This window comes from Apodemus sylvaticus, chromosome X, assembly GCF_947179515.1.
Source record: "Apodemus sylvaticus chromosome X, mApoSyl1.1, whole genome shotgun sequence".
Classification (NCBI taxonomy): domain Eukaryota; kingdom Metazoa; phylum Chordata; class Mammalia; order Rodentia; family Muridae; genus Apodemus; species Apodemus sylvaticus.
The window spans coordinates 73,061,415-73,086,001 of NC_067495.1; the positions used below are offsets into that span (position 1 = coordinate 73,061,415).

Consider the following 24,587-nt stretch of genomic DNA (forward strand, 5'->3'; position numbering starts at 1 on the left):
ACCCAGTATTCCCCAGTCACCTACTTCATAGACATTGTATCTGTACAGGAGAGGAAAGTTTGTATCTATAATCAGAGAGGGTAGAAAGAGCTACAATCTAAACTATGATTATCATGATAGTTAATAAACATGAAAGTTGTTAGAAAAATTAAAGCTTCATCCAGTTTTGTCATAAAACTAAATGCAAATGCTAAACATTTTTAATGATTTTTCCCTTTCTGTAGGTTGCTGACTTGTCTTATTGGCTATGTCTTTTGCCTTACTTTCCAGTTTCATGAGGTCTCAGTTATCATCTTAGAGTGTGAGTCATTGGAGTTCTGTTTAGGAAATTTCCCTCTGTGCCAATGAGTTCAAGGCTCTTTCCTACCTTCTCTTCTATTAGATTCAGTGTATCTGGTTTTATGTTGAGGTCCTTGATCCTCTTGGTGTGACATTGGTGATATAGTGGTGAGCAAAGCTGCCTTCCAGGCTCTTCTGACTTACAGAGTTTCCACTGAGAAATAAGGTTGATGGTTTAGCTTAGTATATGATTTCTGTCTGTTCTCTTGACACTTTCAATATTTTATTTGTTCTACATATTTATTGTTACAACTATGGTATCTCACACATTTTTTTTTCATCTTGTCCATTTGAGTTTCTGTGTGCATTTTAAATCTGCATGGTCTTTTCTTAGTTTGGGAAAGTTTTCTTGTTAAAAATCTAGTTGGTGCCATTGGATTATTCTCCCTCTTCTGTGTTACCATTTCAAGATTTGGTCATTTGGTGGTGTGCTGGCTAGCCATATATCAGTAGAAATGGCACAAAAACAAGATTTATCTAAAAGGAGGTAATATCAGATGAGAAAATGTCTCCATAAGATCTTGCTGTGAAGCATTTTTTGTTGTTGTTGTTTTTTCGAGACAGTGTTTCTCTGTGTAGTCCTGGCTGTCCTAGAACTCACTCTGTAGACCAGGCTGGCCTTGAACTCAGAAATCTGCCAGCCTCTGCCTCCCAAGTGCTGGGATTACAGGCATGTGCCACCATGCCCTGCTAAGCATTTTCTTAATTAGTGATAGATGGGTGAAGACCCATTCCCTTGGGCATTGGTTCATCCCTGGGCTGGTGGTCCTAGGTTCTATAAGAAAGCAGGACAAGAAAGTAAGTTAAAAAGTATTCCTCCATGGCCCCTACATCAGCTCCTGCCTCCGGGTTCCTGCCCTGTTTGGATTCCTGCCCTGATTTCCTTCAGTGAAAAACAGTAACATGGACTTATAAGCCAAATAAACTCTTTCCTCCCCAACTTGCTAGCAATAGAAACCCTAATCAAGATAAGTGTCATCTCACATTGCTTGCATGTTACTATCTTGTGATTTAAAAAAATATTACTTCTATTTTTTTCTGATTATAATAAAATTTCATTATTTTTCCCTTTCCTTCTTTTCCTTCTTCTAAACTCTCCCACATATCCCTCCTTGCTGTTTCAATTATTCTTTATTTGTTATGTGTATGTATCTGTTTGTATCTGTATATCTATACATATATGCATATATGTATAACCATATATATTACTAAGTGCATAAATACACTAGCTCACTCTATATAATGTTACTTGTATATACAGTTTCAAGGTTGAACATTTACTCATTCCTGAGTGAGACTATTTTTCCCAATCTTTGCATTCTATAGCTGCCCATAGGCTTTACAGGAACAAGGTCATTGCGGAACAGGCTTTCCTCCATCCCCTTTAGCCTGCCTGCTGTCCTTGTTCAGCTCATGTTTAGGCAGTCAGTCATGCTGTTGATACTTTATGGATATTGCTTCTGATATTACTAGGAAACATAATCCCAAAGAAACTCTATAATACTTTGGTTCTTACAATATTTCTTCTCCTTGTTTGACAGTGTTGACTGAACCCTAAGTATAAGAATTATGCTGTAGATGCTTCTGTTGGGACCTGGCTCCCCAACTGTATTTTCATTGGTTGTGTTCTATAAATGTTCTCCATCTGTTGCAAAGAAAAGTTTTATTTTTTTTTCTTCTTTTTTTTTATTCGATATAATTTATTTACATTTCAAATGATTTCCCCTTTTCTAGCCCCCCCACTCCCCGAAAGTCTCGTAAGCCCCCTTCTCTTCCCCTGTCCTCCCATCCACCCCTTCCCACTTCCCCGTTCTGGTTTTGCTAAATATTGTTTCACTGAGTCTTTCCAGAACCAGGGGCCACTCCTCATTGATAAAGGGTGAGAACTAAAATTCTGTGGGTATAAGGATAAATAGTTTGAATGTATTTATCAATTATGCTGATTTAATAAAGAAGTAGTTGTAGGTTGTCCTCCACAATCTATAATTTCACAAGCTTTGGGGAATTGGCTAGATTTTTAGTACCAGTTCAGAATTTCCTCTTGTTGAGTGGTTCTTTGTTGGGGATTGGTTCAAATGCTTTGATTTAATCAGGAATCTGTGTCCAAATACTGAAGGTCCTTGTCTCCTAGGTTTTTGATTGTTCAATAAAGAGCCAACATCAGTAGCTGGGCAAAGGCCGAATGGGAGGGACCTTGAGATTTGCAAGGGCTAGGACAGAGGGGAGGAGGAATAGGAGGATCACCAGGATGTGGTAGGAGACAGATCAGATTTAGTGCTGTAGGAGAGAGACAAGTAGCCATGAAATAATTTGAGTAAGTAGTCATTGGACCTGGGGTAGCAAGGCAGAGGATTAGAACTTCCTAGCCTTTAGCTATTTCAAAAATAATCTAATTGTGTGTGTGTGTGTGTGTGTGTGTGTGTGTGTGTGTCTTTCATTCGTGGACCCAACAGTTCCTGGATGGATGGCTGGAAATGCACCATGAATGGGGAGTACAAAGCAATGTAACCAATGCTCACCTCTAGAGGTCTTAAGTTCAAATAGAGAACTATTGGTTATTACCCAAGTATGCATTCCACTACAGAACCTTTAGGGATATTGAATCCTATGATCACTGTTATGGTTCATAGACATCAAAGCTTGGGTAGGACTTCTGCTTCTTCCATATGTTGTAACCTTGAATAATGATTTATGGTTTTACAAAAGCTAACCTAAAGTCCAGCAGCTGAAGTAGCCCTATTCCTTGTATCAGAAGATCATGGAATCTTCACAATAGGGATTAACCTTCCACTGCTAGGAGACAAGCAAAAGCAATAACACTAGCCTGCAATGTTTTGGGAATCTCTTAGACAAAGACCAACAGCTTGAAATAGGGCTTTTCATGACTCATATTGGATTTTTAATACATGGTGATTTGTTTTTGAAACGAAAATTTTCAGCTTAAGATTTTTTTATTTAAACTACATATGTTTATTTGTACACATACTTAGATGTATTGTAGTTTATTTTAGGTATATATTTAATCATGTGATTGCTTATGAATTTTTCAGATGTCCTAATTTTTACCATCCTCTATCCTCCTGTGTTTATCTACTTCCTCGAACATTTCCCCAGTCAGATAACCTATTCCATACTCTTCCCCTCTCTGTTTCCCACCCATGCCACAGCTCAGCACGGCTCCTTTTACTGTCTTGTTTTTTTGCTGTTTTCCCTTATTAACTCACATCTGAAGATGTGAAGATAGGAGCCTCAGATGAGAGAGAACATTCAACCTTTCTCTTTCTAGGTCTGGGTTTCCTCACTCAAGTAATCTACCCTCCTCTTTTCACTTTTTTTAATTTTTATCTTTGCTTATTTCATATATATTGTCTATTTTATGTTTGGGCTCTCTCATCCTACTTTCTGCTTTATTCATTCTACTTGTAAAGCTTTCTCCGGAAGTTTCTAACTGGAATACGAAGTTTTCAAAACCATCTTCACTTCAGCTTGTTTTATCTTTGATATTTTGATATCTTTTTGGAATTCAGTTTTTAAATTCCAATTTATCTTTATTTTTTCATTCAGGTGGATTTATATTTTCTTGAACACTACTATAGCATTTATTGCTATGCTAATAAAGTTAAATGAAATGTTTCTTTATGTCTTCTTAAAATTCCTGAATTCTTTTATTAAGTTTATGATTATTTTATAAATACTATGTGTTCTGGCATTAACTTAGGTAGTTTCTACTAGAGAACACTTGCAGAATATTAGTAAGTTTTGTGGGAGACATGCTGTTTTGGTCAAGATTTTGTTGTTGCCATTTTTTGTTTTTATTGCTGGTGGTTATGTTGTTGTGGTCACTGTTTTTATTGTTCTGATTTGACCTAGGCATGTGAACTTGTTTCTTTGGTTGTATGTATGATATAATAATGTGCCATTCCTTAGATGGGACCAGGGGCAAGAAATGTGTCTCTTGAGGTAGGTTAGATTAAGTTGATGGGTATGCTAAGTTAAGCATAGGGATATCACAAATGAAGATCTTTCAAGGCCAGGATCTAGGCTTGTGAGTATGCATACACCATGTGTTAGAGAATGCAAAGGCCTTTTAAAGGGAAGAAGCTAAGGTAGCTTACATGACAGGGATTATGCGGGCTACAGGTCTGCAACAAGGCTTGTGGATTTTTCAAATTGCAGAGAGTTGGACAGAAAGTAAGAGAAAAGGAAGATATGACTTACCCAAGAAGGGTAGCTCCTAAACAAACAGTGTTTGTGGGCACTCATGGGTCTGAAATTAAGATTGTGGGTTTGCAGATCAATAAAAGAGGTACTATTTATTACAGTTCTACAATGAAGATTTTAAAATTTTTCATGGAAAAGCTGTTAACTGAAAACTTTTCATTTCGATTTTTTTAGGTGGAAGTGAATCCTCCTGGGATAAAGATAAGATACAATCTCCACTTGCTGCTCCTGGACCTCAACATGGAATTGCTCATGCAGCACTTGCTGGCCAGGCAGGCCTTGGTGGTACTCCTACCCTTAATCCACTCCAACAGAATCACTTGCTAAGCAATCGTACGTATACTATGCTAACAAAATTGGATTTGTTAAAAATAAAAGGCAAGACATTCTACTTATCTTGGAATGGTAAAATTTGTTCTATTTCTCTTAACATGGAATAAAGAGTTCAATATCATGGGAAGAAATAGTGACTTCTTTGGAAATATAGAATTTATATCATATAGGTAACTGGGAAGGCAACACAACAGAATAAAAGTATGTTAGTATGCGTGAGTTGCCTAAACAGAATATTTACAAGATCATATCGACTTGGATTTCAAATTCCAGTCATCAAGAGGGTATAAGTCTCCATTTCTACACTTATAAGGTAGCAATGGAAATAGAACAATTTTATGTTATTATAAGTGTTACAAGTTATCAAAGGTAAATACATTAATAATTAATTCGATAGAATAATTGTTATGTAAATTATAATAATTAATATTGCTTTGGATATGAATATAGATATGAACAGTTTTCTCTATAAGGAGTTAAAATACTCTTAAAGCCTTCTGCTGCAAAATAGAGCTTTCATTAATTTACTTAGATAAAATATTACGTTTCTTATAAACAAGAGTTGGCAGAAAAGAAGTTCATTACTCCTTTTCTAAGAGTTTTATTCCCCCATTGAGCCCTGGGGTTGAAACAACAGAAGAATTCTGAAACAGTTATCCCTCATAATATACATCACCAGAATAAGTACTTTGTATAATAGAAGTTTGTTGTAGATGGAAGAACCCAAAGCTTCAGGCACCATACATTTTGGAATTCCAAGAGAAAAAACAAAATCTGGGGTTCAAAAACAAGAACACTGAAGGAAACAAGAGGAAAATTGAACACCAGCTATCACATACTTAATTTAATCTAACTCAAATCTTGTTCAACCTAAAACATTTACCTAAAGACATAGTCTTTTCAGTCATTATGCACCTGATAAATCATATGGGGCATTCAACCAGCCACCAGAAAACATAGTTCGTGAAAAGATGATTCAAATACAGCCCCAGGATTGACACAATATCTTGTGAGTTCTTGAGAATATATGTCTACATCCCTAGATGACATGACAAACTTGAGCACAAGATTGAGTCTATAATCTGAGCATTATATGGGATGCAGCCAGAGGAACTTGGATGCCTGAAACTCTTCTGAAGACATTCTAACAAAATCAGTGAGCTCTAGGTTCAGTAAAAAAAAAAAAAAAAAAAAAAAAAAAAAAAAAAAAAAAAAAAAAAAAAAAAAAACATGCTTCAAAAACTGAGGTGAAGAGATATTGAATAAGGCAATATACTTTTACTTCTGGTCTGAAATATACATGTATAAGCACATCTGCACATACATACACAGAAAATAAGATTAAATCTAAAGAGACACAGGAAATACCAACACTGATACAAATATAGCAGCTATTTTAGAATTAACTACTAACTATATAAAATTCCTGATGAATGCTGAAGTAATGGAAATGTGGTATAATATATAATAACACAGATGATGTAAACAGAGATTAAAAACTCAAAAAGAGTCAATAGATACATTAGAAAAGAAAAAGGTCCCTTTTATATTATGATGAATAATTTTTATTGGATAATGTGTAATTTGTGAATCTGAAATTAGTCAATAGAAATTTCCCAAATGAAAGAAGAATATATGTCAATACTTTCCAAATAATTTCACAAAAAAGACAGAAAGAATATTGCCCAATTTGTTTTATGATGCCCTGATGACCATGATACTCAAAGAACATAAATACCTATCAAAGAAAGAAACATAGCCCATTTTTCTTATGAACAAAAATACAAAATTCCCAATAAATACTTACAAATCAAACCCAAGAATGCATATAAAAGATTATCCATTATGGTCATGAAGGCTTCATCCCAGAGGCAAATAAATGTAATCAATCATAAAAGCAAACTGAAAGACAAAAACCACATGATTATCTAATTGTTTGCATAAAAAGCCTTTGACAATATCTACCACCCCATCATGAAAAATGTCCTGGAGAGATGAAGGATACAAGGAGATAATAAAAGCAGTAATAGCAAGCTCAGAGACAATATTACCTTTAATGGAGAGAAACATCAAAGAAATTTCAGTTAAGTTAGGAACAAGAAAAGGCTATCCACTTTCTCCCTATCTATTCAATATAGTACTTGAAATCTCACCTAGAGCAATAGGACAACTAAAGGAGATTAAGGAGATATGAATTAGAAAGGAAGAAGTCGAAGGATCATTATTTGTATACGATATGAAATATACTTAAATGACTCCAAATGATTAATTTCTTTAAAAAATAAAACAGCCTCGCTTTATACAAATGACAAATGAACTGAACAAGAAATAATGGAAACAATAACCTTCAAAATAACCTCAAATAATATGAAATATCTTGTGGTAACCTGTTTGATAAGAATGTCTAGTCTTTGAAGAATGAATTGAAGAAGATCTCAGAAGATGGAAAGATTTCCAATGTTCATGAATTGGTAAGATTAACATAAAAAGTGGCCCTGCTAGCAAAAGCAATCTTTACATTAGATGTAAGCCCAATCAAAATATTAACAGAATTATTTGTAGATCTTAAGATAATAATATTTAGCTTTCTATGTAAATGCACCTGTATTCCTAAATAATATATAATATTATAAATAAATATAAGGATGACCCCTATATTCCTAAATAATAAATAATAAAAATAATTTTGGAACATTATTGACCTCAAATTGTACTACAGAGCTATAATAATAAAACCAACAAGGAAGTGGCACAGAACCAGACACTTTTATCAATGCAATCAAAATAAAGTCCCCTACATTAGTCCACATACCTTTGGACACCTGATTTCTGATAAACAAAACATAAGCACTGCTCAAGTTAGATGGCCACATATCGAAGAATCTAAATAGGTCCATACTTATCATCCTGAACAAACTAATAAACACAAAACCAGTTAGTCTACATCTAACAGAAGAAAAAGTATAGGATAATTCCAAACTCACTGGCACTAAAGAACACTTTCTTAACAGAACAACATTAGCAAGGCACTGTGATTAACAACTAATAAATGGGTCCTCATGAAATTGACAAATGACATTATCATTCAGACAAGGTGGCAGCCTACAGAAGGAGATATTATTTATTACAAACTCCAAGTCTGATAGAGATCTAGTATCCAAAATAAAGAAAGAACTCAAAGAACTCAAATAAAAACAACGAAGAAAATTGAAACTGGTGTACAAACCTAAGCAGAAACTTCTCCAAAGAAAAAAGATCAATGTCTGTAGGATACTTAAAGAAATCAACATCAGCCACAAGGGTCTCTGGTTTTGCAAGCATCATTTGGTGACAAGAGGAAATCAGAATTGCGATATATTTAATTGAGTTGTTGGTGAAAGGTTTCCATGAGAATCTCCAAACAATCAAGGATGTTTACAAGACCACAGATTGTTCTTTGTCAGTTAAAGGAAAAGCCCTATTACTGAAGAAAATAAACAACTCATTGAACTTGAAGAAGTTGAGCTGGTGTCTACAGAGAGCCTTCACCCCTCTGTGCTTACATCTTTGATATAGGAGGTATTCTACAAGTCACTAAAGAAGATGTGTAACCATCAATGCAGCCATAAACCCTTTGATTTATAATGGTGATCTGCAGATATGTTAGGGCAATGGTATTATACAATTTGTGGGAGGAACTAAGCACCAACTTACCACTAATTTGACTTAAGGCCCACTCCATGAGATAGAGCCCATACTTAACACTACTCATAGAACCTTGAACATGAGACTAGATAGCCTGCACCTAGGGTAAAACCAAGTACCACTTGTCTAAATAATGACAACAAAAAAATTACAGCAATGAAATGACTCCTACTGACATTCTGCTATACTCATGTATCAGCTGATCATCCATCATCAGAGAAGCCTCCTCATGTAGCAGATGGGAACAAACACAGACTCACAGGCAACGATAATGAGAAAACTTAGAATACTCAGCTAATATCTCCATCAATCCTTCCCCCTTCAGGGCTCAGGGAACACTGTGGAAGAGGAAGCAAAAAGATTGTCCTTTGTGAATTCATTATGCCTTAAAATTTATTGTTTCTAGGGGGATCCTAGAGTATACAAAAGAGTGGGTCTCTGCATCTCAATTTGTTTCTTGTACATTTTCTTAGACTCTTTTCCATTTGCTTTCATTATTATTATTATTGTTAGTTTTTGTTCTCTTATAAAATTATTTTTATTTTACTATTAAAAATCCAACTGAAAAAGAAAAATCATAGCTTATTTACCTGAGATGTTGTGTTCTAGAAATGATAATATACAAGGAAAAGTAAACAAAAATACAAATGGTAAACTATTTGAATTATCAGTGATTGTTGTTGCTCTAGTTGGCTGTGTGAACCTGGAAGAGTGAGGCCTTAAAATGAAACAGAGCAAATTCTTATATAATAACCAACTTTATTTAGGGCAATTTATATTCTAAGAGTTAGATAAGATTTTGCCAAGTGAATGAGCAAAGTTCACTTGGGTTCAAGTTGTATATATTCAAAAATGCCAGAGAACATGAGTTTAGGCTGTATACATTCAAGATGACAATTTGTGCTTAGAAACATCATTCTGAATAATAATAGGTTAGATAACGAGTAATCTTAAGTAAGCCCATGTCTGTTCATTTTACCTGGAAGCAGCACAAAAGCACATTCCAAGAACAAACTATGTTGTGGAGAAATGGGTTACAAACGGGTTACTTGGACTTTTCTTCCAAGCACTCAGAAATCTTCTCATGCAGCTTCATTCACTGATCAGGTTCAAACAAGCGATGGATTTTTTCTAAAATTATTGAAATAGAAAGAAACATGTCAAAAGTACACTAATATGTTAAATATCATAGCATGCTACAAGCATGCCTATCATTCAAATGGCAAAAATAAACAAGGCAGAGAAAATGCAAGAAAGAATGTGGCACTATTGCCACAGACCTGATGTAGAAAATATGGTGTCGACAGTAATTCAGTAAGAAAAAAAAATGATACAGCTTGAAAATTCTGAAATCAATAAAAAAATGTAAATTTTTTCTTGTTCTTAATTTACCATAATAATCTGTTCATAAAGTAGCCAACTGAGTGATTATTCCTTGTAGATAAGTGAAATAAATTCCACTAGGAGAGAAGAATTGAAAATCCTCTTCAAAATTATTGATGAAAATTATTCCTGTCTAAAGGAAATGAAGGGGCAAAAATGGAGGAGACTGAAATAAAGGACCTGCAGTGACCAACCCAACTTGGGATCCATTCCAAGAGCATGCACCAAACCCTACCACAATTACTGATGGCATGTTGTGCTTGCAGACAGGAGCCAGGCATGGCTGTCCTCTGAGAGGCTGTACTAGCATCTGACTGACACAGATGAAGATACTTATAGCCAACCATTGGACTGAGGTCAGGGGACCCCTTTGGAAGAGTTAGAGGAAAGACAGAGGGACAGAAGGAGCTGAATGAGTTTGCAATCCCATAGGAAGAACAACAGTATCAACTAACTAGGAATCTTCCGAGCTTCCAGGGACTAAGAAAGAGCATACATGGGCTGTTCTGTGGCCCCCCACCCTGCTACATATGGAGGAGACAACTTCCTTGTCAGGCCTCAGTTAGAAAGGATACACTTAATCCTGTAGAAACTTGTTTCCCCAGAAAAGAGGGATGCAAATGCTATCAGGGTGAGATGAGAGAGTGGGTGGATGGGGGAGCATCCTTTCCGAAGCAAAGGGGAGGGAGCATGGAGTGAAGAACTAGTGGATGAGGGACAAGAAAGGGGAGCACCATTTGGAATGTAAATAAAGTAATTAATAAAAAAAGAAAATACTCTTTTTATATGGCACTTGTATTATCCATATATTTAAGAAGTAATATTTCTAACTACATACAGAAGAATTCTAAATCTACATGAAAACCCAAGCTATTAGCCATAAATTCATACACATATGAGCAATGTGAGCAACAGTAAAGAATAGACCCATCGAGGTGTGTGTGTGTGTGTGTCTGTGTGTGTCTGTGTGTCTGTGTGTGTGTATATGTGTGTGTGTGTGCACGCACACGCGTGTGCGTGTGTAATTAAAGCAATAGAGTTCCTGGATTTGAGAGGGAATTGAGGGATATGGGAGGAGTTGGAAGGTTAAGAGAGGAGTGGAAATGTTATAAATACAGAACTCATATATGTAGTTCTCAAAAAAAAATCATTAAATTTAAAATCGGTCAAACCAAACAATAAACTTATCTATAAGTGACATAACAGGGAGATGAGAGACTAGGGAAAGTAAGAAGTGAAATTGTTATAAATTGTTACATTAAAACCTATGAAGGCATTAAAAGTGGGAAGATAGCAAAAAAGATTAAGAAAACATGTAAACATCAAATAAAAATAAATGCAGAAGCTACTTAAATTAGTTTTATTAACCACTTTTCGAGGAAATGATCTCAGTTGGCCAATTAAATGATAGCAACTGGTGTGTGTATCCTAATAGCATCAAAAATGAGGGGGTTTTTTGTTTTTTTTTTGTTTTGTTTTGTTTTTGTTTTGCTTTTACTTGAAGGTGAACTTGTTCTCTTTGAAATTCTCTCCTGACTCAGCAAAATGCAACAAAACTAACAGAAGCCACAAACAACATTATAAAATCAAAAATAATAAAAAATGTTGATAAAAGAAGAAACAAATATATGCCTCCTAAGGGAAACTCATTTAAAATAAGCTGGGGTAACTATATAATTTCCAAAAGCCAACTTCAGAGAAACCAAAACTAAATTATCAATTTCATTTAAAATGGCATAACATAACTTCAAGTGCTTGCACCAGATAACAGTGTTAAATTATGTGAGGAAAAGCTGATATAATTTACAGAAAATGAATGAATCTACTCTTGAATCCTTTATCACCTACCTAGAAGTAATTGACACATCTAGAAGATGGGCATAATTGAACTGAGCAGCACAATTAAAAAACCAAATTTAATAGACATTTTAAATTACTTTATCTAATAGCATAATAATATATATTCTTAAATTCACATGGGACATCACCAAGACAAACACATTATGGACCATAAAATCTATAGTAAAAACTTTAAAGAAATAGAATCTTATAAAATGCCTTGTTCAGGAAACAGTGTCTACTCTGGCACGTGAACAGCTACTTATTGTAGTGGAAGCCTATTGACTCAGATTGGTTAGCACATTTACTCAGATTACACAGTTAGTGCTCTTACCACCAAGGTCTCTTTGCAAAAAAGAAAAGCACATTAATGGAGACATTAGGGTGCAGATACATCAGCAGGTATGCTCCTGGCTACTCACTATACTTCAGACTTCATTTTTCTGGGTTCTGGGAATATTTAGAAGCATGGTATGTCATCTTATTTAAAAACACACTGTGCCACATAGACTGACCACCAGGTTGTGCCTGAATTTTCTTCTACAAAAAGATAATTCAAATGAATCCAAAGTAACTTCAAAAGAATCAATAAATAATTTTGTACCAATTGATGAAATTAAAAACAGAACTTCAGTTTAAATGAATAATAGAAGTGAAAGCTGGTCCTTTAATGAGATCATAAACATCTTAGCAGGTTAAAAAAGAAGAGGGGGGATATGTTTTTCTAATATCAGAAAAGTGTACTGATCTCATGTATATTAGGTAATAGGAAAATACTCTGAGCTATCATATATTTTTATATTGTAGATAAAACTTCTTGAAATACACACTTTAGCAATTATATAACAAGAAGTAGTGAATAATCTCAATGGTATATATAATACATTATAAGAATTAAATATATAATTTGTATTCATAAATCAATAACTTCACAATAAAAAGTATGTATGCATATATATATGTATATATATATGTATATATCCTGTCATTCCTTATATAGACTTGAATAAGTGTTATATGCACATTAATAAGTACAAAATAATGCATCTTAACAGGCTAAATAATGCATGAATCTGACTATATGACATTAAGAAAAAAAGCAAATCTATAAAGACAAAATAAAGTTTAGTAGTTGCCAGAGGTTAAGTAGAATAGAAAGCTCAAGAGAAAAACACAGTGTGTTTTGATGTACTGAAATCACTCTGTATGATACTAAAGTCTTAGATCCAAGATATTATGCATTTTTAATACTTAAGGAGTTATAATTCAAAATTTGATTTCTAGTATAACCTAAGTAATTTGATAAATAATAATTTATAAGTAATGATATACTTGTTTTTTATTATTTTCTTTATTCACATTTCAAATGTTATCCCCTTTCCTGGTTTTCCTCTCCAAGAACACCCTATCCCATCCCTGCCTCCCCCTGCTCACCAACCCACCCACTCCCATTAAGAACAATATACTACAATAATTTTGTATACTAATAAAAAGTTTAGCTGTGCAGGGAGATTGGGGATACTGTATAGCATTTTTTGGCTTTTCTATTCTACAAACCTAAAAGTACAAATAGTCTTTAATGTTTTAAATTGAGATAGAATTGTATCACTATCCCCTGTGTATTTGTGTGTGTGTATGTGTATGTATGAGAACATAAATACAACCTGCTTAGTCTGTTTTTGTTATTAGCATACATATGGCTTCATGGATGACCACTCTACATTGGACAACCAATAGGAGGGTTCACCACTGGGAGAAGCAAAAAAATTATTTAATAAAATTAGATTTTATCTTTTAAAAATTGTTGTGTTGTATTGTGTTATGCTGGGTTAGAGATGCAGTTCCCAAGAAAATCATCCATGTGAGGCGATGCTATGATGAGTTACAACTATAGAAAAATCCAAATAGTACTGTAGAGCTAGACTGAAGAATTAGAAATTCAATTACCAAACTCAAGGAAGGTGTGTGTCATTCTAGTATAGAAATTAATCACTGATAGTTTACAAATTGGAGTGAAGGAGTAACTGAAATGGCTTAAGAAGAGCAGCCAAAAACATTGGAAATTGTTATTGCAGGGAATGCTGTCTGATATCACTATGGAAATGAAAAGATTCTATAGAGATCAACAAACATGACTTTAGACAAATTGATGTTAGATTTAGATGGACAATTGGAGTTTAACTGAAGTTTGTACCCTTCATGGTTAGGAAAAGATGGTGCATGCATTAGTTGCTAGAATGCTAAGGTACAGCAGAAAAGATGCTGATAATAGCTTGTGTTAGGTCCTTGTGGTTAGCAAGAATGAAAATACGAATTCTGATGACAATTTTTAAAACTCAGGTTTACATTTATCACCATGTTATTAAAAGTCTACATACATATCTGGCATGTGAATTAAATAAACCACATTGCTATCATGTTTTATACTGTTGATGGGTTTTAATTTAATGTTTCCAGCTTTAGCAAAAGGTTGATTTAAGTAATTTATTTGCATATGCTTTGCATATGTAACTGATGTCAGGGTCACTTTTAAACTGGCCTCCAATGTAAATATTAGCTTAGAGTCTGAGGAATTTTAGCCGATTGACAATTAGGTATTGCAGGTCAGGATCTAAAAGTGTGACTCTTTAAGTCCTTCATGGTTATTTGAAGTATTTGGTGAATTGTATTTTAAAACTACTAATGGACTGTTAAATTCTGTTTGTAGTTTACATTTAGTTTGCATGTCAATTGGATTTTAAGTAAGCATATTTCTTGATGTGGCCAGATGGTGTCTAGGTGATATTGAATATCATCTGAAAATGAAAAAATATCATTATACAATTAAGGGAAATAGAAATTGAACTAAATCCTATTAAAGATTTTGAGAGCAAAACAAGACATTGATAGTAACTTTTTATAAAAAGTTTAATTTTTGACTAAAGTATTATGAATAAAATAAGAATCAAGGTTTAAAATTATTTTGAATTTGGGAAGACAACCATTTAAGTTTATCAGTGCTTATTATATGGAGTAATAGGCAGATATTTTTAGGATAAAGATAAATCTTAATAATAATCTTATGTTACTTATTATTCCATCATATGAAAAACATGATTAGTAAGTTATATAAATGGATGAAAATGCAAATAATTTGATATGACAGACAAGAAATTTCTACTTTGGAAGTTTCTACATATATGATAGATCATGTAACCTCTGTGTGTTTAGTTTATTTCATTTAGAACAATGCTCTTCAGAATTATAAATACTTGAGATGAATACATACATCTGTGTTTGTTGGCCACATTCAATGAATCATTACAATTTCACTTTGTACTCATAATTATGCAAATATGTTTATATATCAATTTATAATTGAATGTTTAAAAGGAATTTCATAAACAATAACTTCCAATGGATTGTTGTAGCTTATATACAAATGTATTAGAAAAACTTGTCAATTGAAATTAAGACTTACTTTTGATATTCCTTTGAGAAAAAAAACCCTAAATTCCATTTGAAGTCAATGTTGCTAGCCTTTGCTGGTGATAACTTAATAATACCAAGAGAAACCTTTGATAGCTAGTACATTGATGTCATAAATTGTTTCTAAATGTGCTTAAATGTTAAATGTTATAATATGGATAGTGACCTTTAATTCATCTTATTCAACACATAGCCATAAAGAGTACCAAACATTGCCTTTCATTGCTTTCTTTATTTAAATGTCTATGCTTCTTTTAATACTTGGGCAACTCTCATGACAGTATTTCATAGCTGTCCCCCACACAAACGTTAGGGACAGGTGTATTTATTACTTAGGAAGTTTTTTATACTGCAATGGTCACTTAAATATTGCAAAACCCTACAATCTGAAATTGCGTTTTATTATTTTGTGTTCTCATTGTGCTTTTCAACAGCTTTAAATTGACCATCATAATTGAGTTCAGAAGGCACACCTCAAATAAAACTACTTCTTCCTTTCAGCCACCAAGTTGGATTTCATTTTAAATTTTTATGTCAAACATATAAGTTCACAGAGAGTGTTATCTATATCATATGGCTGAGTGATAGTGTTATTTCTATTGATGGTTTGATAAATTGGATATCAGTATACACTGAAAACAGTTGTAAAACACTCTGAAAGTATGTCAGAGAGGAAAATTGACTACTTTTTGTTCTTGTAGGTAGGATCAATATGAGTGATGTCCATAATATTTCCATAGCCCTTTGTAAATTGTAAAAAGTACATAATGCTGTTTTAGAACATAGGTTAAAAAAACATTTTTAGCACTGCCCAAAATGTCCAAAATACAGTAGAAGAAAAATTCAAAATACACTTTAAAATGCTAATGTTCACATGGTTAGTCTAACCTTATCTCATATCTCTTCAAAGATACTTCTAAATTCTGACAACTTAGTAAGTAGTAAGTAAGCAATTATTTTAGTTTGTGACATTTTACCTAATGACATTTCTGTGACTGTCACAAGAAGAATGCACAAGAGTTCAGTTATTCCTTAAGATATCAAAACACTTGAAAATCATTTTAACTTGCAAAAATAGTATTGAATTCCTGGTAATATACACAACATTGACATTTGCTATTATAATGGAAAGCAGTTTAGTACTTTAACATGATACTTATTCTTTATTAACAAAGATATAAAATTGGAGTTATGAGCATTCCCTTTATTGACATATTTTCTTTAATAATTTGAAACTTAGGCAATTTGTATTCTGCCTAACTTAACTATTTAAATCCATTAAGGAAAGTGACATACCAGAAATATCTGAATATCAAAAGATTCTATTGATAGTATTGTTGGCCCAAAATGTTGCTATTGTACAATAAAATAATTTTAAAATGCTAAAATAATGAACAAGGATGCTTCAGAAAATCTTCATAATGCCATTATGTAAATAGTTTAATGTGCACTGTCTCTTTTAGGTCTGGATCTCCCATTTATGATGATGCCTCATCCCCTACTTCCAGTCAGCTTACCTCCTGCATCAGTTGCCATGGCAATGAATCAGATGAATCATCTCAATACTATTGCCAACATGGCTGCTGCAGCTCAGATTCACAGTCCACTCTCCAGAGCTGGTGCCTCTGTTATAAAGGTAGGAATCACTATTTTGAAGAAGATGAGGATATTAATTGCATATAAATTTTGATAAATATCAGCAGTACCACTAAATCTTCAGTAATAACACATAGATCATAGACTCTATTATTATGCAGTGTTTTTGAGTCTTGTTTCTGACTAGGCCTGCTAGGTTTTGTTATTGCTCAGGTTTGTTGTCTTTCTACTGACACAGATCTCTCTTTTACTCAAATCTTGTGTTTTGAAATTAAGTATACTGTATATAGGATATGCAGCCAAACTAATCACAGGGAGGACTACAATGTAAAACACATTCCCATTTGTGCAATGAGGTGATGAAACATTGTGCATTCTTTTGAAATTTAAGTGAAAATTGTAAGGTATTCTTTACTGTGCTGTGTTTATATTCAGACAGGCTTTGGTCCCAGTTTTACTTTGCCACCAATTGATTAAATGGCCTGAAATATGATATATTCCTCTCTTGAATGTATTTCTTCAATTTTAAAATGAAAATCACACTAATTTTCTATTCTACTAGACTAACTAGAGATAATATGAAAAAAAAATGGTTAAAACCTGTAGAGCATAGCTAGGAAAATGGGTCAGTCATTGAAACACTATCACCCAGCCATGAAGGCCTGGTTAGATTGCCAACACTCCATAAAAAACTAGCCATTGTCTTGCAGTTCTGTAACCCTACGATTGACAGGGTAGACATAGCCAGATCCATAGTGCATAATGCCCAAGCATTCTGGCCTTCCAAACTAGAAAACATTTTCTGATATCAGGAAATGCATTACAGTTGATGGAATGCATCTGGAAAAGTGATCTTTTTTTTTCAATACAGTCTCATATATTTCAGTGTTCTTATAAAAATATCCTACTCCTTTGAATATTTTCACACTGATGTAACTAAGAATTATAGTCACTTTTGTGAACAAATTGTCCAAAAATATGGCTTAAAACATGAAATTCGCTCCATGGAATAGGCTCCATGGACTAAGCTCCATGGTTTAGAGCACTTGTAATTCTTGCAGATGTGCAGAGGACCTGGGTTGAAGGCCCAGCACCCACATCAGGTTCGTACTAACTTTGTGAGCTTAGTGGTGATGGTCTGTGCCTTTAATCCCAGCGTTTGGAAGGTAGAGGCAAGTGGATCTCTGAGTTCAAGGTCACATTTCTTTATTTACATTCATATAATAATTTTTGCTAGCTAAACTGAATATATTTAAATAAATATTGCTCATTGTTTTACAGAACATCTGAATTAAACCCATTATTTATTCAAAGTCATATAATCACAAATTTTAGTATTTTTTTACAGAAATAAATTTTCTAATTGTAAAGTGTCACTTCACTATGACAAATCTACATTATATTAGGAAATATCTCAGCGGCTTATTTCATACACACCTCCTGTTTAGTGACTAATAGAATCTACCTTTTAAATCTATCCTTCTCTAATATATTATGCCCTGACCATAGATTCCCTACCGCCTCTCCTTCTAAACCCTCTCCCCTCATTGCCTCTCTTCTCTTCCAGATATGCTTCTCAGTTTTCCTTCAGAAAAGGGCATCCCTCCAAGCATGATCAACCAAAGATGGCATAACAAGTTGCAGTAAGATTAAGCACATCCCATCATATTAAGGCTGGACAAGGCAACCCAGTAGGAGAAAAAAATTTCCCAAAGCAGGCAAAATATTCAGAGACAGCTTCTGCTCCCACTGTTAGGAGTCCCACCAAAACACCAAGCTATATAACCATAAGATATGTGCAGAGGACCTAATACAAACCCACACAGGCTCCGGACCCTAACCTCTGTGAGCCACTATAAGCCCTGATTAGCTTCTTCTGTGGCTTCTGTTCTTATCACGCCCTTGACTCCTCTGACTACTGTAATTCTTCTTCCCCTACTTCCACCGAATCAATTTAAAACACAGATAAATATAAAAATTTGATATACAATATAATGGAGTAGGACAAGTCACAAAAATGCAATATGCTTAATTGTATTAAAATTCATAAAATATTTCACAAAGTACAATACTCAAAGTTCATTGTCAACTTTATGCTTACAGTTTCACTAGAAATTTTTCTCTGTCTCCAATTTGGAAATTTCTTTTTTTTTTTAATTTTTTTTATTCGATATATTTTTATTTACATTTCAAATCATTTCCCCTTTTCTAGTCCCCCCACTCCCCGAAAGTCCCGTAAGCCTCCTTCTCTTCCCCTGTCCTCCCACCCACCCTTTCCCACTTCCCCGTTCTGGTTTTGCCGAACACTGCTTCACTGAGTCGTTCCAGAACCAGGGGCCACTCCTCCTTTCTTCTTGTACTTCATTTGATGTGTGGATTATGTTTTGGGTATTCCAGTTTTCTAGGTTAATATCCACTTATTAGTGAGTGCATACCATGATTCACCTTTTGAGTCTGGGTTACCTCATTTAGTATGATGTTCGCCAGCTCCATCCATTGGCCTAAGAATTTCATGAATTCATTGTTTCTAATGGCTGAATAGTACTCCATTGTGTAGATATACCACATTTTTTGCATCCACTCTTCTGTTGAGGGATACCTGGGTTCTTTCCAGCTTCTGGCTATTATAAATAGGGCTGCTATGAACATAGTAGAGCATGTATCCTTATTACATGGTGGGGCATCCTCTGGGTATATGCCCAGGAGTGGTATAGCAGGATCTTCTGGAAGTGAGGTGCCCAGTTTTCGGAGGAACCGCCAGACTGATTTCCAGAGTGGTTGTATCAATTTGCAACCCCACCAGCAGTGGAGGAGTGTTCCTCTTTCTCCACACCCTCTCCAACACCTGCTGTCTCCTGAATTTTTAATCTTAGCCATTCTGACTGGGAAATTTCTTAAAATGAGTATGTCTGTTTGTCCAGTAAAATAAATCAGGAAGTAAGCTATGAATTTCACACTAACCCTGGAGGAGTAGGTTTCAACCGAACACATTTGTAGTAAAGCCTTCCAAATAATGTGAAAGCTTTAGTAAACACCTCTATGTCAAATTTCTGAATGTTCATTAAGCTAAACAAAAGCAAATTTTCCAACCTTATTCATTTGTTATCAATTTACTTATCCATTTGCTATCAATGTATCAGGAAAACATAACAAACTAAAACTTTGGAAAATCATCAAAATAGTTATAGGCAGTTTGATTATCAATTTAATTTATACCTAGTTCTTTAACACACAATGACCCCAAGATTAAAAATAGCTGGACAGAATTATATTTGAACCATTTTCTTCAAATCATAAAAATATTTCCACCACAGTGTTAAAATGTTGTTTCCCCCCAAAGGGAAAATTATAGATTTTTGAGGCCTTACATATATTAAGAATACATTTAGTATTTTTGATCGATTTCTTCAGTTTCATGGATTTATTATTATTATTATTATTATTATTATTAATATTCATGTTACATCCTGATCACTGTCCCCTCCCTGTCACCTTCTTAAACAATTATTTACCCATTAACCCTCCCCTTCTCTTCTGAGCTGGTAGGGGCCTCCAGGTTTTCTCCCTACCTTGGTACTATTTTAAGTCTCTGAAAAGCTAGGCACTTCCTCTCCCACTGAGTCCAGACAAGCCAGCCAAGCTAAAATAACATATCCTATAGACAGGCAACAGCTTTTAGGAAAACCCTGCTCTAGTTGCCAGGGACTCACATGAAGACTAAGCTGTATATCTGCTACATGCGTGCATGGAGACTTAGGTACAGCCCAAGTGTGTTCTTTGGTTGATGGTTCAGTCTTTAAAATCCCCAAGGGTCCATACAGGTTAATTGACTATTGTTTTTTATGTTGAGTTTCTGTCCCCTTCGGGGCCTGTAATCCTTCCTCCTATTCTTTCACAAGAGTCTATAAACTCCATCCATTGTTTGGTGATAGATGAATTACTTATCTTTAAATCTATTTTAGTTATATAGAATAATCCTACTGTAACTCAGATGCTTCCAATAGTCAGTGATTGCTACATGTTATTATTTGAAATTTAATCAATTAAGCAAGATGAATTCCATGATTCTTCAGTTGTAGTTAGTCACATTCCAATTATTCATCAACAACATGTTATGTGTGGCTAATATATTAGGCAATAAAAACAGGTAAGATTTCTGTCATTGCAGTAACTTTTATTGGCTTGAACTGCATTTCACTGTGTAGTTTAAAAGTCCAAAACCATCGGTTATCTTTCAAAAATAAACAGTAAGTTTATATAAAAATCAACACGAGAGGCCTAATGAGATTTTTCCAGTGAGAGAATATTTTCTGCCAAGTCTCTTAACCTAAGATCAGTGCCCAGGATCTGCATGTTGTAAAGAGAACCAATTTTCTAAACTCTGTACATGCTATGTCTCTGTGTCTCTGTGTCTCTCAGTCTCTGTGTCTGTTTGTCTGTCTCTCTCACAGACGCATACACACACACACACAAACACACACCAAATAAGTCAAGAAATATATGGTTTAAAGAAAGTACATATCAACCTGTGTATCTCAATTAGCCTTGTGGTTGTTAAGTAAAGATAGTCATTGCTATGTATTACTATTATTTTTGTTATTTTCAATTTGAATATAAACACTAAATTAATGATTTAGAAAAATTTTAATGTGTACAAGCCAGCACATTTTTCCTTGTTTTGTTATACATCTTGAGATCCTGTGAACAAATGTCTACTCAATACATATAGGGCCCCTGTGTCCTAGCAAAGAAGTTTTTCCTCACAAGTCTAAGTTAATGAACCAGAACATTTATTGGAGTTGCTTACAAGAGTACTGGTCAGGTTACTTACATAACTCAGCATAGTTGAAGTATAATAAATGCTTCATTCCTGGTGGTTCCTGCATTCCTTGTTGGCAGCTCAGTTGACTAGATGGCCTTCCTTTCCTTGCAATTCATTACTTATGGAACCTTAGGAAGAGGACTTATCAAGCTTATAGGTTTTAGAAACTTCCTGGGGATTATAGGTTTTACCTCCTGAATTTTTTTATAAGCCCCTATCCTCGCTCTAGGTGGGATATTTCAATTTGGGGGAAATAATCACATAACACCCTTCTCCTTCGTCTGGAGCTTAAATCCTTCCTTCCCTTTCTTTTGTGGTGTTTGATGAGCCTTAGATGGATTATGTAGATGTCTGATTATTTTCTCCCATCAGGCTATCATGCGATTGCAACAGTCATTTTTTCTGAGGAGTATAACTAGAAATGACTGCAATGACTGTAACTCACTGAAGAATGTAATTGTTCCTCATAACTGACTGAAGCTGACAGCAACTGTAGTTTTTGGACATAAACACAAATGTCTAGAATAAAATTTGACAGACATATAACCTGCATTTAATAATAGTTGCTTCTGCACTGGGATCTATGACTACCCTACTCACAGCCTTTGCTCCACCTTACTAGATTAGAGTTGCGCCCCGTTAGGGCACTATGAGTCCAACTGGAAAGGTTTTGGCTAAATTTATGAATGTCCTACAGCAGTGTTGTCTAACATTTTAACAGCATATCATACATATAGAGTTTCCATTAGCACTATTCACAATAATTCTACAACGATATCATGGGAGAAATATCCTTGTACTTTGTAAGGTAGCCAGCAGTAAGGAAGGTTGATATATCCATGTCCTCCATTCAAAGAATATGAGCAGTAGACATTTACATCTTAATGTTGTTATGAGTCCAACAACAGTGATAATAGCCTCAACTCTTAGCCAATAGGTTTGTTTTAATTTGTCTTTTAAGTGTTTTAGAATTTCATTCATAGTTTGTGTTTGTCATGTCCGTCCTCTATACTCCTTCAAGACTACCTCAACCATGTCCTCTTCCAATTACATGCCCCTTTTTGTTAAAAATAAATCTGTAGAATCTTATTCTTTGTATATTTTCATGAATAGGATCATCTACTAGAGCATGAGCAACCTAGCAACCACATCACTAAAGGACATTGACTCTCTTTCCCTCAGCAGCCATAGTTCCCAATATCTAGGCATTAGGGCTTCAAGAGATATTCCTACCCACAAAATGATTGCATTTTGATAGGCTCTATCTTTTGAAGACAAATACAGCTGCTTTGTTCCCATAAGGCAACAGCCCTGTCATATCCAGAAGACAATGTTATTCAGCAACCTTCTCCAACCTGATTCTTTACATCTTTCTGCCCCTACTTCCATGATGATTCCTGAGTTTTGGGGGATACTGTTTATACAATATAAATCCCATTTTGGCTGAGCACTCCAAAGACACAAATTTTCTGCAATTTGACCAGTTGTGAGTCATTAACTTCCCTCTACTCCAGGAAGTTTCTCTGGTGAGGAGAAAGAGCTATACCAATTAATGAATGCAAAGATAAATGTTCAGAGAAGAATCTGATAGTATATCCATTGAACAAAATAGAGTTATTCTTAAAAATTCATCCCTCATTTAATCTAACAACTGTGTAGATTCTGGAAGTGTGATTTCCCACCCTTACAGAATACATTACTTTAAATTCTTCAGTTCTCTTACACACTCAACATTTTACTTTTCATAGGAAGTATGGGCAAGCCTTAACAAGGGTAACCACCATCCAGTCCAAGCACATTCTAGTGGATACCAGTGGTCAGCAACTAAGGAGATACTAAATAAACACATAGATTTTGGTCTAATAAAGCATAAAAAGATTCTATGACTTGTATGAAAAGTTCATTAAAAACAATATTAGGTATAGTAGTGTGAATGGCAGGTCTTATCATATTAAGCTCTCTATAATCTGTTATCATTTTTTATGAACAATCCAGTTTCTTTATCCTGGGGTGCTACCTGGGGCCTCTTTCATATGCCTATGTCCAATCATGATGGGCTCAGTGGGGACTACTCAAGCTGCTTGCCTTGGCACAGGGCCTAAAGACAATGAGCTAATTCTCTTGCCTGCTGTGGCTGTCAGTCTGTAGAAATCTTGGGTCTGACAGTGTGGTATTCTGCAGTGGCTCAAAATGGAACCTTTCCTGTATATACAATTTCTAAGAGTTTTATATGCTGAATGAACAATTCCAGTATAACTTTCTCAACAAAAGAAATGAACATTTTTTTTCTGAATGTATATAACTTATGTGGGACAAGATTAATCTTTTACATTTTCCACTGTTCTATCATTCACCCCATTTATGAACTGCTATGTAGATATAAATTCTTATTGAAGTTTAATATCACTGAATTTTTCTTTCTGTAATCTTTTCCAAATTCCAGCTCAACAAAAGTCATGACATATTTACTTTCAAGAGATCCAGAAAAAAATCCTTGATGTTTAGATTTCTTTTTTGCTTTTTTTTTCAGATTGCCTAGCACACTATGAAGCCAAATTACATGTCACACAGATTTGCCGAGTGCTCTCCTACCAAATAATGATCACGCCCCCACCATTGGTTTCCAGAACAGCACTAATCACCTAGCAGTCCCTAGAATCCTGTTTATTAAGTTCCTTCTTTTTAAACTTTTTATTGATTCTTTTTGAGTTTCACATAATGCACCCCAGTCCTGCTCATCACCCCATCCCTTCAATCAGCCCTTCACTCTTACAATACCCTCCTCAAATAAAACTCATAAGCAAACAAACAACAACAAAAACAAAGCATAGACAATTTCTCAGTGTAGAAGCTTTAGTATGTCAGAGTGTGCTCCTTTGTTCACATATCTTCACTTTCAAAT

The 24,587-nt window shown here is 34.5% G+C and overlaps 1 protein-coding gene across 1 annotated transcript in view; it reads left to right on the forward strand.

Annotated features, from left to right (window-relative positions):
- Dach2 (dachshund family transcription factor 2) overlaps positions 1-24,587 on the forward strand; it is a 512,021-nt gene that overhangs the window by 399,848 nt on the left and 87,586 nt on the right. Inside the window, exons 5-6 of the mRNA XM_052170278.1 lie at positions 4,735-4,893; positions 16,731-16,903. Of these exons, the coding sequence (XP_052026238.1) occupies positions 4,735-4,893; positions 16,731-16,903 (332 nt within the window). The remainder of the gene's footprint in view (positions 1-4,734; positions 4,894-16,730; positions 16,904-24,587) is intronic.